General features: G+C 43.8%; 1 protein-coding gene across 1 annotated transcript in view; it reads left to right on the top strand.

Moving 5' to 3' along the window:
- MRPS6 (mitochondrial ribosomal protein S6) overlaps positions 1–9,846 on the top strand; it is a 49,487-nt gene extending 39,641 nt beyond the window's left edge. Inside the window, exon 3 of the mRNA XM_068144570.1 lies at positions 9,166–9,846. Within this exon, the coding sequence (XP_068000671.1) occupies positions 9,166–9,346 (181 nt within the window). The 3' untranslated portion in view covers positions 9,347–9,846. The remainder of the gene's footprint in view (positions 1–9,165) is intronic.
- Positions 9,847–14,714: the final 4,868 nt, after the last annotated feature.

The following is a 14,714-nucleotide window of genomic DNA, read 5'->3' on the forward strand; positions in this document are numbered from 1 at the left end:
AGGTCTTTCTCTTAAATGCACCTATTTTGGCAGAAAACACTCCCCTTTTTCTAGAGACCAAACACTGACAGCTTTTACATTCAAGTAATTACAACAATAGTGTGTTTCAGGAACGTTGTGGGTATGTCTGAGGAATTAAACTTTGAAATCACTGGCTTACTGATGTTTTAAACTGAAGCTGAATTAGCTACTAATTCAGTTGATGCTATTAATTACTGTAGTAGAACATTAATATTTTGGTTTTAAAGCCTTTAAGACCGTGATTCGAGTAACATCTCACAAAACTATAACAACTACTATTTATCTTACACATTAATAAACTGTGTGAAGGACAAATAGGCTCCAGTGTGGGTTAGATATGTAAATTTAGTTGAGGCATTGAGCATGAGGGACTTGCCCATGGCCACCCTGTCTCTGAAAAAAAAAAACAACAGTGGAAAAATGTAAATAAGGATTACAACCTTTATCTCCTAATGGACAGCAGATTTGTGCCAAGTATTTGTTTTACTGGCCACTACTTGTTTATAGTTACTAATGAGTTGTATTCACATTACTTTTAACATTTAGTACTGCACTACATGCATCAGGAGGTGCTTGCTTCTTGGAACAAGCAAAAGTGAATCCATTTCAATAAGGTGTGTACTGGTATTTGAACTCAAGGAATGTTAAACTCCGGATTTGTTGGCTGTTTAAGATGATGCAGAAGCACCGAATCCCTCAAAGCAGCCTTCAAATAAAGGATCCAGCCTGAGGCTGGTTGATGACATTGCAGAGCCATTGCACATATTTGGTCAGAGCTAAAGTGGAGAGTATTGCAACTGCTTGTAAAATGATACATCTCAGTAGCACAGTCTGTGGGTTTGCACTTTTTGGCATACCTGTTTTCTTTGGCCTTGCCAGGCTATGCCTTAATCATATGCTTGTGACACTTCATGCTTTGGGGCACCAGATAAAGGAGGTGGTTTTGGGGGCTGTGGTTGGTATGTAGGGTATTTTTACTTTAGGGAAGATGGCACAAGGGTGGCTGCAAAACAGATCTTTGAAAAAGAAGGTTCAGACACTCCTCTGGGAAGGTAATGGCTAAAACTTTTTGCAACCTAGGAATCTATTAAACTGGAAGGAGCTATGACAGAGGCTTTAGAAAAAAAGAAGGGAGGGACTTCTCAGGATCTCAGGTAGTGGTAGGACTAGGGGGAATGGAATGAAGCTGGAGGTGGGGAGAGTCAGGCTGGATGTGAGATTCAGGCTGGATGTGAGGAGGAAGTTCTTCACCACAAGAGTGGTGAGGCACTGGAATGGGTTGTCCAGGGAGGTGGTTGAGGCCCCGTCCCTGGAGGTGTTTAAGACCAGGCTGGATGAGGCTCTGGCCAGCCTGATCTAGTGCGGGGTGTCCCTGCCCATGGCAGGGGGGTTGGAACTAGATGATCCTTGTGGTCCCTTCCAACCCTGACTGATACTATGATACTATGATACTATGAGAGTGGCCAGGTGTGACTGGACTTTGCATACTGTGTATCTTACTGTACTCTAGAGATTTAGAATCATAGAATGCTCTGGGTTGGAAGGGACAGCTTGTCCAGGTCCTTCTGGATGACATCTGTCTTTCTGGCATATCAACTGTGCCACTCAGCTTGGTGTCATCTGCAAGCTTGCTGAGGGTTCACTCAATCTCACTCTTTATATCATTGATAAAGATTTGGTGTTAGTGATGCTATTCTCCCACTCAGTGTTGCTTCCATGCTTATTTTTATTACCTTTGTTGTAGAAACCCCCCCACACTTCAGCCTGAGCAGTGCTCAGATCTAACAGGGTTTTGTAACTTCACAGAGCATTGTGCCTTTCCCCTTCTGCTTTGTTTTGTGTATGTGTGTGCTTTCCCCTACGAAACCTACCTGCAGTACAGAAACGCTTGTAGACCTTTCTCCCTGCATTTTTATTTCATTTACTCTATTTGTGAGTTCTGCAGCGAAGCTGTGCATAGTTCTGATTATTAATAACAATTTCCATGTTCTATTTGCCAATTTGTCAATGCCTTGTGTGGTTTTTATATTTTTTTCCCCCCTTTCAAATCTGATTTTGAAAAGATGGCAATTTTCTTTTGTTGTTTGCGTTTTTGTTTAGCTGTTCATTTCCAGTTATCTCATCAGCCCACTTGTTTTCTGAAATAGCAAACTCAGGTCTTACTTTTGTTCTTGCTGAATTGTATTTTTGAATCCCACCTTAATGTGTGCATGGGGAATTTTCTGTAGGAGTTGTGCAGGGGCCCTGGTGGTTGCCAGAGTCTACTGAGGAGCACAGGATTTAGACTGACAGCTTCTCGTGGGTCAGGAATTGGAAAATCCAGGTTGCACTTTCAGTTATGCTGTGAACTTGTTTGTGTGATGGGGGAAAATGGCAGGGCAAGGAGGTCCTTTTCCAAGCACACAGCACGATGAACTTGGCCTCCAGGCCCTGTGGCACTGTGATTACTCACTGGGAGCACCAAGCTTCAGTACAAGGTTCCTCACTTGACTGCAAAGAGGGAGGCTGTCCTGACCTTCCCACAGATCATTCTGACCTCCTCTGGGTTGCGTAGGATCTGAAGTGATTTTGCCCTCCTGCAGGAGCACCTTGTGTTTTGCCCTCTTTATGGGGTGTGTGATGCAGCATTGCTTTGCCAAAGCATGTGCTCAGGAAACGGGGCATGACTGTCTCAGTTCTTGGTGCCTCAGTGATCTAGTACACAAGGAATAGATAGTTACTGAGGGGAGTATTTCAGTACCTGAGCATCATGTTAAGATATTTGAATATTTTGGAAGCATAGCTGTATAAGTTGTGTGACATCTTCAGACTTTTCCTCTTTCCATGAAGTACCTGAGCTTAGAAACTGTACTTAACACAACTTACTTTTAAAAAGCAGCTTGTGGCACAAGTAGGTTGTGGCAGAATATTATTCCTTGTGGACTAGAGATGCTTGAGGTGTCTTCCAGTAACCCATGATGCCTGGATACAATTTTGTTTGTCTGTAAGAGTAGAATAACATCTTCCTATCAGAATTGTTCTCCAGGGTGTCTATAACTTTTAACAAACCTCCTCCCCACCCCCTCATAAAATCCAAACTACTGCATAGCTAAAGGACTTCATCCTGCAGATAAATGTTCTGACATGTTTAGCTTCACTCACGGTAGACTCCTGATGACCTGAGAGGAGGAAAGAAAAACAGATGAAATAGTTTGCAAACTTTCCCTTTCTTATTGCCACCAAGCTAAATTGATAGCTAATGCACAGCCTGCATTGTTAGTTTCTGTTCAGATTGTAGAGCCTATTGATATGTTCCAGCAAAAAAAAAGGAGTTCTGGATCTGTAATGCACTTGGATGAGAACAAACTCAGTTGGAATATTGGAGCCCTATGCACATTTGTGGTGTTTTCTGCTAAGCTGATTATCTTCTTCCACTAGATGGGGCTTGCTTCTTGAACCATGCCTTTTTCTTCAAACGCTTTTGTCAACATGCACATACATGTAAGCCTGGATGGGCCTCAAGTATCAGAGCCCTGAAATACCTTTTTTTTTCCCCCTTACCTGAGGGAGTGCAATTTGCAGTTTCAGTGCTTTCCAGAAGCAATGGCACCGTGTAATAAATAGCTTGTGGTGTTGAGGCGCCAGTGTCGTTTGCTGATGCATTAAATTCTGTAGAGTCCTTGTGCAAGGGAAAAAAAAAATGATTAAATTTGAAGGCTGCTTTCAAATAGTGGGCTTGGTGGGATGGGAATCAGTCACCATTATGGGGTTTGCTTTTTTTTTTAAAGCTGTAAATTATACAGAAGGCAGAGAACTGACACAGGCAAAATTAATACTTGCTGTTGGAACTTCAGCCCTGCTCGTAACCATTCTGCAGACTTCTCAGCTGCTGTCCAGTGAGCTTGACTTTTCAAACACTCCAAACAGATCAGGCTGGTTTCTCTTCTGCAGGCTAACAGTGTCTTTTTAAAGGCTGTTTTTCTGCAACACTGCAAAATGTCTTTCCATCATTTAATTAACTTCATCGCGGGCATCCCTGCATACAGTTTGACAAATGATATTTCTGAAGACTGTGGATGGTAAAATGAGTTTTTCCTCAAAGTGCTAACTCACTGTGGATTGTTTGAGTCATTGCTACAGCACAGTCCAGTTATTCAGGTACCAGCTTTTGATTTTGATCTGGCATTTCCCCAGCTGTTGTCCTTGTGATTTTTCAAGGGGCTTCCATCTATTCCCTATGTACTTTTCTTAGAACTGAAAGTAACGAGTGTGTTGGTCCTTCCAGCTACAAAATGAGAATCCTTCTGAGTATGAACTTGCCTGCCTGCTATGCTAAGGGTAGCTGCCATCAGAGTCGAGAAATGAGCAAACAACCTCTCTTCAGTGGTCCCAGAGATGAAGAGATCATTCAAGTAGCAAAAAAACCTTAATTTGTGTATGATTACCTTAATGAGAATGAAAGCTCTCACACAAGTGCTGCAGCTTGCTTTCCTCCAGGTGTTTTCCTGTTTCCCTGTTCAATGCCTCACCTCTAACTGTTCATCAGAGCATTTTCTTTCCTTTGTATCTTCCACATCCCCGCTGGGGAGACTTCCATTCGCTTACTGCCACTGTGTAAAAGAGAAATGTAAGCATAGAGACATTTTTTTGGGCACAGCCATGGGACTACACAGCCTCTTCCAAGTCTGCCATACATGTGATGTTTCCTCAGCTCTCCAGGGTGACAGAGATGTATTCTAGAAGGATTTAAAAGTGCATTTTGATGCAGATCCTTTTCAGGGTTCTTTGAAGTCCTAAACTGTCAATTTGAAAGCAAAATATTTGAGTATCCTTAGGACTCAAGGTTCAAACAATTTCTGGCTTGAATATGTTAAAAAGGAGAAATGAAGCCTGGAATTTTTTTCATCTCCCCCCCCTTCCCCTCTCCTGTGCAAAGACATGTCCTCCTTTACTTGAGAGTCTATGCTATTGTAATTTTTGTTTCAGTTAATGCATTGTTTTAATACATTTGCGTTTGCTCTCCTGCATTTAAATCATCCTTCTATTTACAGTCAAGCAGGATGACAAAAATAACTCTGGTCTCATATTGAATCAGTGGAATTTTCCTGCATTTCTCCCCTGGTGACTGACTCCTAGAGAGCCTAAATGCTTTTGCATTTTTGCTTGAAAAAAGGAGGCGGTTTCCCTCCTGCATTCCTGTGTTTTCCCCTGTCTTTAAGTCTCACTGGGATGTGGTTTCGTTTACTACACAAACAGTAGCTACAGCATCGGGTATTGGGTCACAGACCACTGCCTGAAATGAAGGTGGCTGTGTGCCTTATGGAGGGTGGATTAAAAGCCCCACAGCCTCGTGACGGTTGATTTCAATATGCATATTCTGGGGGGAGGGTTTCCAGATCTCCTCAGGGATTACGCTATCAGTTGTGTTTGCTTACGGCTCTCGCAGCTGTTGGATTCTTCTCTTTCTTTAATGTAGAAACAATATTTTCTACGTGGGCCCTCCTTTTCTTCTCCCTTTTTTTTTTGGCACAGGAAGGCAAACGTTGCTTGTTAAGGCTGACATGTGGTGGTTGGTTTTAATAAACCTGCGTTGTGCCCAGTTACAGCAGTTTTGTGTTGTCAGATGAAATACCTATTCTGTGAGGAGTCATAAAGATATGCTGTAACAGCTCATCCTCCCATCCCCCCCCCTTTCTCCTTCGGTTATCAACAGTGCGTCAGTGGAAATTTCCACCCTTTGCTAATGTGAGAGAAAGCACAAAGTTGCAAAGCAGCCTTGGGAGGGGAAAAAAAACAACAACACTGTTGCTGTTTTAGGAACACAATGGAAGGCAGCATGCAACTTGCGAGCAGAAATTAAGTCCTTTTTGAGAAATGGTGGGACTGAAGTGGTGCTGCAAAGAGCACAGATGGGAATAGGAGTGAGTGCCCTTCCTGAGGGAATGGGCCATGGAAGTGGGGGTAGATGACCAGCTAGAAATTCTTGCCCCATCTTCCTTTTGGTTCGCTGCCACTGTGCGACGATTTGGAAGGCTTCCTCCCAAGGAGAAGAGTTGAAGTGTCATCTGTTAAATTTACCAGTGGCTTTTAATAGCTTTAACAGAAAATACAACTTGCCCTTTTTAAGGGCTGTACATCCTTCAGATGTTGCTGGGCAGTATTTCTAATGAATTATCCAAGCTTAAAAACCGTTTCTCTCCCTAAACTTTTAACCAGGTGGCACCTCTTAATTCTGGAGACCAGAAAACGCTAGGCAGTTCAGTCTTACAACTATATTAAGCCAAATCCTGTTCCCCATTGAAGCCTGTGAGGTTTTGCAAGGAGGACTGACCTCACCAGTGTTCCTCCATGTCCTGCTCAAAGAAAGTTATTCCTCTAGCTCCTAGCAGCCCTGTTGCAGTCAGAAGAGCAGCACCCTTGCTGACATGACCTGGCATTGGTCCCTTGGCATCAGCTATGCTCAGCCACAGATAGCACCAGCTGGGCATCTTTTCTAGAGGACTTATTGCTGCAATATAGGCTTCAGGGAGACTTTTTTTTTTTGCTATCAGACCCTTCACATTCAAGAATTCAGTGCTTCAATCTGGTCTTTCTCAAAGAGACTTCAGAGTCTTATTGTGGCTATTTAAGTAGAGGACTGTGTAAGGGCTTTGGATTAGGATGTCTCTGGCTAAGGAGAAGCATCTTCACCAGGCTTTCTACAAGTGGGTTCCACCTCTGTGTAGTAATCCAACATGTGCTCCTTGAGTAATTTCTGGCCCACTGGGTCTTCACTGTGTGTATTATTTTGGATGTAACATATTTAGTTGGATGACAATGAACCCTGTGCAGTGTGAATAATGTGAATGTGTCTGTTGTTCATGACCTCATCTCCTCTATTTCCTCCTCAGACTCCCAGTTCAGCTTCTAAACCTGGTGACTTGTGACTTACCCTCTGAGATTACCTTTATGGAAATGGATTGTGATGCTCATGTTAAGCTGATTTAGTAAGAATCCACTGCTCTGTGTTAGGTAGAGTGTTTAAATCAAACTGGGAGGCATGATTATGTTTGGGTAACGTGACTATTTTAAGGGCTATCACTTTCAGGTTGTACTGGTAAGTGGACTACAAGGAAAGGGGCACATTAATAAAAGGATGTATAAAGATTATGATGAGATAGGCAGGAAGAGGAGTGCTGTACATTTAGGCTTTAAATTACTGGTAGTCCCTGCAAACAAGGTGAGTGGTTAGCTCTCTTCAGTAGGATTTCTAAGACAGTTGCAATGTCTTTTTACTGTACTGTGGTTGGTGTGATCCCAAATGCAGACAAAGCAATTAAGAACTGTTCTGGCTCTCCGTTGACCATCTTGGTTCATTCACAGCATTTCAAGGGAGGAGAGATGGCCAGTGGCATGGCTCACTTGGTTTTTGCATTAGCATGATAGCTGGTAGTAGGTTGCTCATAACTTGGAGGGAAAGCAGACATAATGTTGCTAGTGAATTTAAGGTATGTGTTATGTTAAGAAATGGGTCTAGTTGATGTGCAGTGTGTGGCTGTGTCCCTTGTCTGAAATGGGGCTCATGAAGTGCAGTAGACCTCTTCATTTGTTTGGGTGTACTGGATTTGTATAAGCCTCTTGCAAAATTGTAATTCAGCTCATGTACAAGGTGTAGTTCTTCAGCAAAGGAGTTTATTGCAGAAGTAACCTTGCTGACCTAAGATATTAATGGCATGGTCAACTTTTTCATTATAGATGGTCAAAGATAGCTATGTAGTGAACACAAAGTGCTTCCCTGGAGCAGTGCAAGTAATAGAGGCTGTGCACATGGCAAAGTAAGACTTCTTCAGTCCCACCTAGGTCAGCATGACAGTGTCTTGTCAAGTGCCAACTACACAAGTGGGCATGGCATGTATGTGACATCAGCTCCCACCCTTCAGATTGAAAATGTAAGCCATGTTCACATCAGCAATGTGCCTAACTTGGGATAAGTTCACCTCCTTGGGTTTCTTTTGCTGTTGCTGTTGGTTTTGTTTTGAAATTTCCATTCAGCTCTGAAGCAGAACTTTAACAGAAGAAATGTTCCTTTATGTGTATAAGCTTAAAATCACAGAATATTAGGGGTTTGAAGGGACCTTAAAAGTTCATCTAGTCCAACCCTGCTGCCAGAGCAGGATTGCCTAGAGTAGGTCACACAGGAATGCACCCAGGTGGGTTTTGAAAGTCTCCAGTGAAGAAGACTCCACAACCTCTCTGGGTAGCTTCTTCCAGTGCCCTGTCACCCTTACAGTGAAAAAGGTTTTCCTTATGTTCTTGTGGAACCTCCAGTGCTGCAGCTTTCATCCATTGTCCCTTGTCCTGTTGTCAGACATCACTGAGAAGAGCCTGGCTTCACATATTTATAAACATTTGCCCTTCACATATTTCTAAACATTAATGAGGTTACTCCCAATGACCTTCTTATCCTTGGTATGCCCAGGGACAGTGCCATGGATAAGTTTTTCCATCACCTTTCCAGGAGCAGAGGTGAGGCTGATCAGACTGTAGTTACCTGGTTCCTCCTTCTTGCCTTTTTTGAAGACTGGAGTGACTTTTACTTTCCTCCAGTCCTCAGGCTCCTCTCCTGTTGCTTAACTGAGCCCAGTCTCCATCAACTGAGGCACCTGAGGACAGTCTCCAGCAGTACAGACAGTGGCATTCAGTAGCTCTGTGTTCTTTGTACCTCTGTCATTAGGGCATCCGTCTCACTGAGCAGTGCACCTGCATTGCCTCTAGTGTTTTGTTTCACACTGGCGTCTCTTCCCCAAAGAAACAATGCTGTGAGTTTGGAGGGGGATGTGTGTTGCAGCTGAAATGAATGTGCCACCCTACCTTTATTTTAGGATTATTCAAATCAAGGTGTGGAAATGAATGGAGCAGGTACAAGAAGAGTAAGCTCTCTTTCATCTCTTTGGGTGAGCGGTGCTGTACAACAAAGGAAAGTGTGGGCTGAGTCGGCTTCATTTGAACTTCTGTTTGAAATCAAGAGCCGACTGAGTTTTTATTTCAAACCATTCTGGTGCCAAAATTTAAGAGAAAAATTACAAAGTTTCATGTGAGAAATCCCACAAAGCAGTTGCTTGAATGGAAGTTGCTGCAGCACAGGTATTGTTTTGTGGTTTTTACTGTGCGTGTCTTTCCTTGCAGGTATTTTTTGATAGACCTGGAGGCCCCGCCTTCGATCGTGTCAACCATGATGGATCACTTAGGACGTGATATCGATGTAATTAGACCTGCCTTTGTAAAGCATCGTGTATCAAAGCCTGAAGAATGCAGTGGCATAAACCCAGTCAACTATGAAGACAAACTAATTGCCAGGAGGAAGTGAATATGAATGGTTGAAAGGTTTTTTTTACCACCTTTTTTATTCCTGCTTTGGAAAACAGTTGTGATACCTAATGCCCGCCAAAGATCAGTTTGGGCCGTGTTGCCTGTGTGGTTACAATACACTATCTTCAGTTACTGTAAAGTTTGAAGTTTCCTTCTGTTCAACATCATTTGAATAGGCTTAATCTATATGTTTATCTTCATATCTGGCAAGTGTGAGAATTGATTTAGTTTTCTCTTAGAGCATTACTTTGATGATGATTTATCCAGCGTCAGACTGCTAAAAATAGCCTCCTGCTCCAAAAAGACATGACTTCAGAATACGTGCCTTGACAGGAGAGATCAGGGAGGCTGCAGTACAAATATGGGAGCATAGGATGTGATTGGTTGGAGGTTTTCTGATTTGTTGGAGGTATTCTGATTTGTTGGAGGTGAGGGTGGGTTTGGTTTTTTTTTTGCTTGTGTTTGGGAAAATGGAATAAAGCATGATTAAAACCAAAACTTGACTCATTTTGTCTTTAAAAGCATTAAAAATAACTTAGGTTTCCAAAAGCCACGTCATGCTTCTTTCTTTAAGGTAGTAACTCCCTTCAAAGTACAGGTAAAAGATCACTCTCTATGGAAATGGCCAGAAACTTCCAGCTGGCAGGGTGGAGAGTAACCATGCTCATATATGGACAGAAGAATAAAAGGTGCTTTGTTTTACCATCAGCCAGCTGCAGATGCACAGTCAAAACTGCAAAAAGCATCAGGACAAAATCCTTAGTGTGTATTTTGTCTTTCTTTTGCTCTTGGGGAAACCAAAGGAAAAGCAGTACACGTGGAAGATGACATTAGTGTCGTGAGGGCTCTTGCAGGTCCAACATAAACTGAGTAGTTTCCAGAGGATCTTCGTATTTCCCCCATGCTGCTGAAGACATGTCCAGAGAAGGAGAACAAAGATGGTCAGGGGTTTGAAGCACAAGCCCTATGAGGCTGAGGGAGCTGGGGTTGCTTAGCCTGGAGAAGAGGAGGCTCAGGGCTGACCTTATTGTTCTCTTCAACTACCTGAAGGGAGATTGTAGCCAGGTGGGGGTTGGTCTCTTCTCCCATGCAACCAGTGCCAGAACAAGAGGACACAGTCTGAAGCTGCACCAGGGGAGGTTTAGACTGGATGCTAGGAAGAAATTATTCATAGAGAGAGTGATTGCCCATTGGAATGTGCTGCCCAGGGAGGTGGTGGAGTCGCCATCACTGGAGTTGTTTAGGAGGAGACTTGATGGGGTGCTTGGTGCCATGGTTTAGTTGATTAGATGGTGTTGGACGTGATGATCTCAAAAGTCTCTTCCAACCTGGTCTGGTTCGGTTCTATTCTATTCTATTCTATTCTATTCTCGCTGGCCATTTCTGGTTCTGAAGGAATGTGTGTGTGTTGTTATTTCTGTAGCTGACATGGATGTGTTGTTATGCAAAGAGGATATTCTTTACTTGAATGAGCTTCATCCAGAAGCTGCCTCCTCTGGCACTCCAGCTTTGTGTGTTGCCAAAGGCAAGGCCAGCCCAGAAGTCAAGGTCTTGCTGGTGTGACTACACTTCAGCACGCTGTTTCATCATGAGTTGGTCTCACCTTTGCATGGTTGGTTTTGTTTGGGGTTGGTTTGGTTGGTTTATTTTGGTTGGTTGGCTTTGTTTGGGTTTTGTGTTGTGGGTTTTGTTTTGAGGGATGCTATTTTTACCTTGGATGCAGAACTTCAGGGGAAAAGAAAGCATCATTTTCTTCAGTACCTTCTTTTTCAGATGAAAAAGTGAATTAGAGAAATGGAAGAGGAAATTTTCTTCCTGTAGCTCTTTTATTTAGGAGATGTGAATGTTTGTGGGTTTCTGTTGGGGGTTGTTGGTTGGTTGGCTCTTGTTGTTTTGTTTTTGTTTGGGGTTTTTGTATTCTTCCTTTCCCCCACCCTCGGTTTTAACTTTTAAGAGAATATTGTCACATTCTGTCTCTTCTTTCCTGGGAAAAAATGTTGGGAGAATAGAAAGCATGGGCTGCATGCTTACTGAAGCTGGATTTATATTGGGTGTGGGTTTTGGATTTTTAAAAACCACAGTTACTGCCAGTTTTGTGGTGTGCACTGGTGCCTGCTCCAGGCAGAGCTTTGCTTATCAATGATTTATTTAGAATTTATTTTTTAGAATAAACCAAACCAGGTTGGAAGAGACCTTCAAGATCATCGTGTCCAACCCATCAACCAATCCAACCCACCCAAACTGCTAACCCATGGCACCAAGCACCCCATCAAGTCTCCTCCTGAACACCTCCAATGATGGCGACTCCACCACCTCCCTGGGCAGCCCATTCCAATGGGCAATCACTCTTTCTGTATAGAACTTCTTCCTAATATCCAACCTGAACCTCCCCTGGCGCAGCCTGAGACTGTGTCCTCTTGTTCTGGTACTGGCTGCCTGGGAGAAGAGACCATCATCAGCCTGTCTACAACCTCCCTTCAGGTAGTTGTAGAGAGTGATAAGGTCACCCCTGAGTCTCCTCTTCTCCAGGCTGAGCAACCCCAGCTCCCCCAGTCTGTCCTCATAGGGCTTGTGTTCCAAACACTTCACCAACTTCTTGCTTCCAGGACAGACCCTCCCCCATGAGTGTGAGCTGAGCCAGGAGCAGCCACAGGTTTGCAACTAAGCCATGAGTTCGGCTTCCTGAGCTGCCCTTTCTGATGGGCTACTGAAAAATGCAGATTTGTGGGATAAAAAAGCACGAGTTACAAACGGAGATATGGAATCATTTCAAGCATGCTTTAGAATTCTGTTTCTCAGAAGTTTTCTTAAATGGAGAGTAAAGTAAAACGCACTTTAAAGTCACTTTGCCTTTGGCTAGGACTGTGGGCCCTAGATTTCATCTGAGTAGAAAGGAGAATATGTGTTTTTTCAGCATCACAAAATGACCAAGGTTGTGAACAGAGTTTGACTTTATTCAATTTCCTTTAGTGTAGTATTAAATTTTGCAATTAATTTGTTCCACTTTCTAATTTGATGCCTGCATTCACTAGGAAAATTCTGGATGCTCATTAGAGGAATTAGAATCTTTGGTCAGTCAGATGTTCATGCTCCTCGTTTCTGTGGGGCTCATTCCTAATTTTAACAGAAGATTAATCATATAATCAACAAGGTTGGAAAAGACCTCAAAGATCATCGAGTCCAACCTGTCACCCAAGACCTCATGCCTGGAGAGCAGCCAGGCAGAGAGGGACCTGGGGGTGCTGGTTGATGGTAGGCTTAACATGAGCCTGCAGTGTGCCCAGGCAGCCAAGAGGGCCAATGGCATCCTGGCCTGCATCAAGAACAGTGTGGCCAGCAGGAGCAGGGAGGTCATTCTGCCCCTGTACACTGCACTGGTTAGGCCACACCTCGAGTACTGTGTCCAGTTCTGGGCCCCTCAGTTTAGGAAGGAGGTTGACTTGCTGGAACGAGTCCAGAGAAGAGCAACAAAGTTGGTGAGGGGTTTGGAACACAAGCCCTACGAGGAGAGGCTGAGGGAGCTGGGGTTGCTCAGCCTGGAGAAGAGGAGACTCAGGGGTGACCTTATCACTCTCTACAACTACCTGAAGGGAGGTTGTAGACAGGCTGATGATGGTCTCTTCTCCCAGGCAGCCAGTACCAGAACAAGAGGACACAGTCTCAGGCTGCACCAGGGGAGGTTCAGGTTGGATGTTAGGAGGAAGTTCTATACAGAGAGAGTGATTGCCCATTGGAATGGGCTGCCCGGGGAGGTGGTGGAGTCGTCGTCATTGAAGGTGTTCAGAAGGAGACTTGATGGGGTGCTTGGTGCCATGGGTTAGCTGTTTGGGTGGGTTGGATTGGTTGATGGGTTGGACACGATGATCTTGAAGGTCTCTTCCAACCTGGTTTGGTTTATTCTAATAAAGGTTTTATTCTACTAGGCCACGGCACCAAGTGCCACATCCAATCTCCTCTTGAACACCTCCAGGAGCAGTGACTGGGCAGCCCATTACAATGGCTAACAACTCTCTCTGTGAAGAACTTTCTCCTCACCTCAAGCCTAAACTTCCCCTGTTGCAGCTTGAGACTGTGTCCTCTCGTTCTAGTGCTGGTTGCCTGGGAGAAGAGATCAACCCCCTCCTGGCTACAACCACCCTTGAGGTTGTTGTAGACAGCAATAAGGTCTCCCCTGAGCCTCCTCTTCTCCAGGTGTGGTAGTGAGAAAAGTTCAGTTCTCCTGCCCCACAGCTAACTCAGTCAGAGAAGCAAACTGAAAGGCTGTATTTTTACAAGCAGAATGAACTGCAATGAATATATACAAAATATACAGTATTTACAGTATATACAAAAATACACAGGAAAGAACATAACACAGAAAACTCCCTCCTGATGGAGGAGGGTTCCCCCCAGAACCCCCTTTACCCCCTTCCTCCTTTTTTTCCCAAAAAGGATTAAAGAGAGAAAATGGATATTAAGGGAAATTCTGTTAGCTCAAAGCAGGGAGAAAAAGTTAGTTTTCTTATCTCATTAGTCCAAGCTCAGCACCACCAAGAACAGACCAGAAAGACAGCTGCACCGACTGAACTCCAGCTAAAATCCTTAAAGATACATTTCTACTGATCTACCAATAAAATTCATTTAGAATTATCTTTGCTTTCCTTTTTTTTTACACCAAAACATTCAGCTAGAGTGTTCAGTAGCTGCCCTTTCCTTAAAGGCACAGCCTAAAACTGTCACACCAGGCTAAACAATCCCAGTTCCCACAGCCTCTCCTCATAGGGCTCATAGGACGTCAAGAGAAGACTTGGGCTTCTGGGTCCAGTTCATCCAAAGACCATATTGGCAGTAGTGCATCTTGGAGCTGCAGCTGATCCCGTTTTCTGAGGTACTGACTGTGCAGAAAGGAGTAGCAGAAAGTCTTCTCTACCTTTGGGATAGAAAGACTCACCAGTGAAACAAGTAGCCAGAAGCAGAGCCATGGACTGGTCTGTGGTTACATAAGCACTGGTGCCTTCTCAGCAGCCCCATGTATTTATAAAAGAGCTGCTGAATAGCTGGCTCTCAGCTGGATGTACTGTTTCCTTCATAATTGATAGTTTCTAATAAGAACTTCTTAGTTTTTGTTTTGTTTTAATAGGGGGTGGGGTGGGAGAGGCTAAGGAAGGAGTCTTGGGTTGCAATTTGTTTAGCCCCGGTCAGCCACCCGGACTGGTAGTTAGCTATTTTGGGAAGCTAATACATAACAGTGTGAGCCTTCTCTCTCCATGGCTGTAAATGTGGGAATGGACACTGGAGTGTATCAGAAGACTGCACCAGTTGTGGGTTTGAGCAAAAAGTTTGAGTTGTGCCATGGAAGAAGGCAAGTGGCTGTACCCTGAATGATT

This window comes from Melanerpes formicivorus, unplaced genomic scaffold (assembly GCF_026170545.1).
Source record: "Melanerpes formicivorus ecotype bairdi unplaced genomic scaffold, bMelFor1.0.p_v2 SCAF_11, whole genome shotgun sequence".
In the NCBI taxonomy this organism is placed as follows: domain Eukaryota; kingdom Metazoa; phylum Chordata; class Aves; order Piciformes; family Picidae; genus Melanerpes; species Melanerpes formicivorus.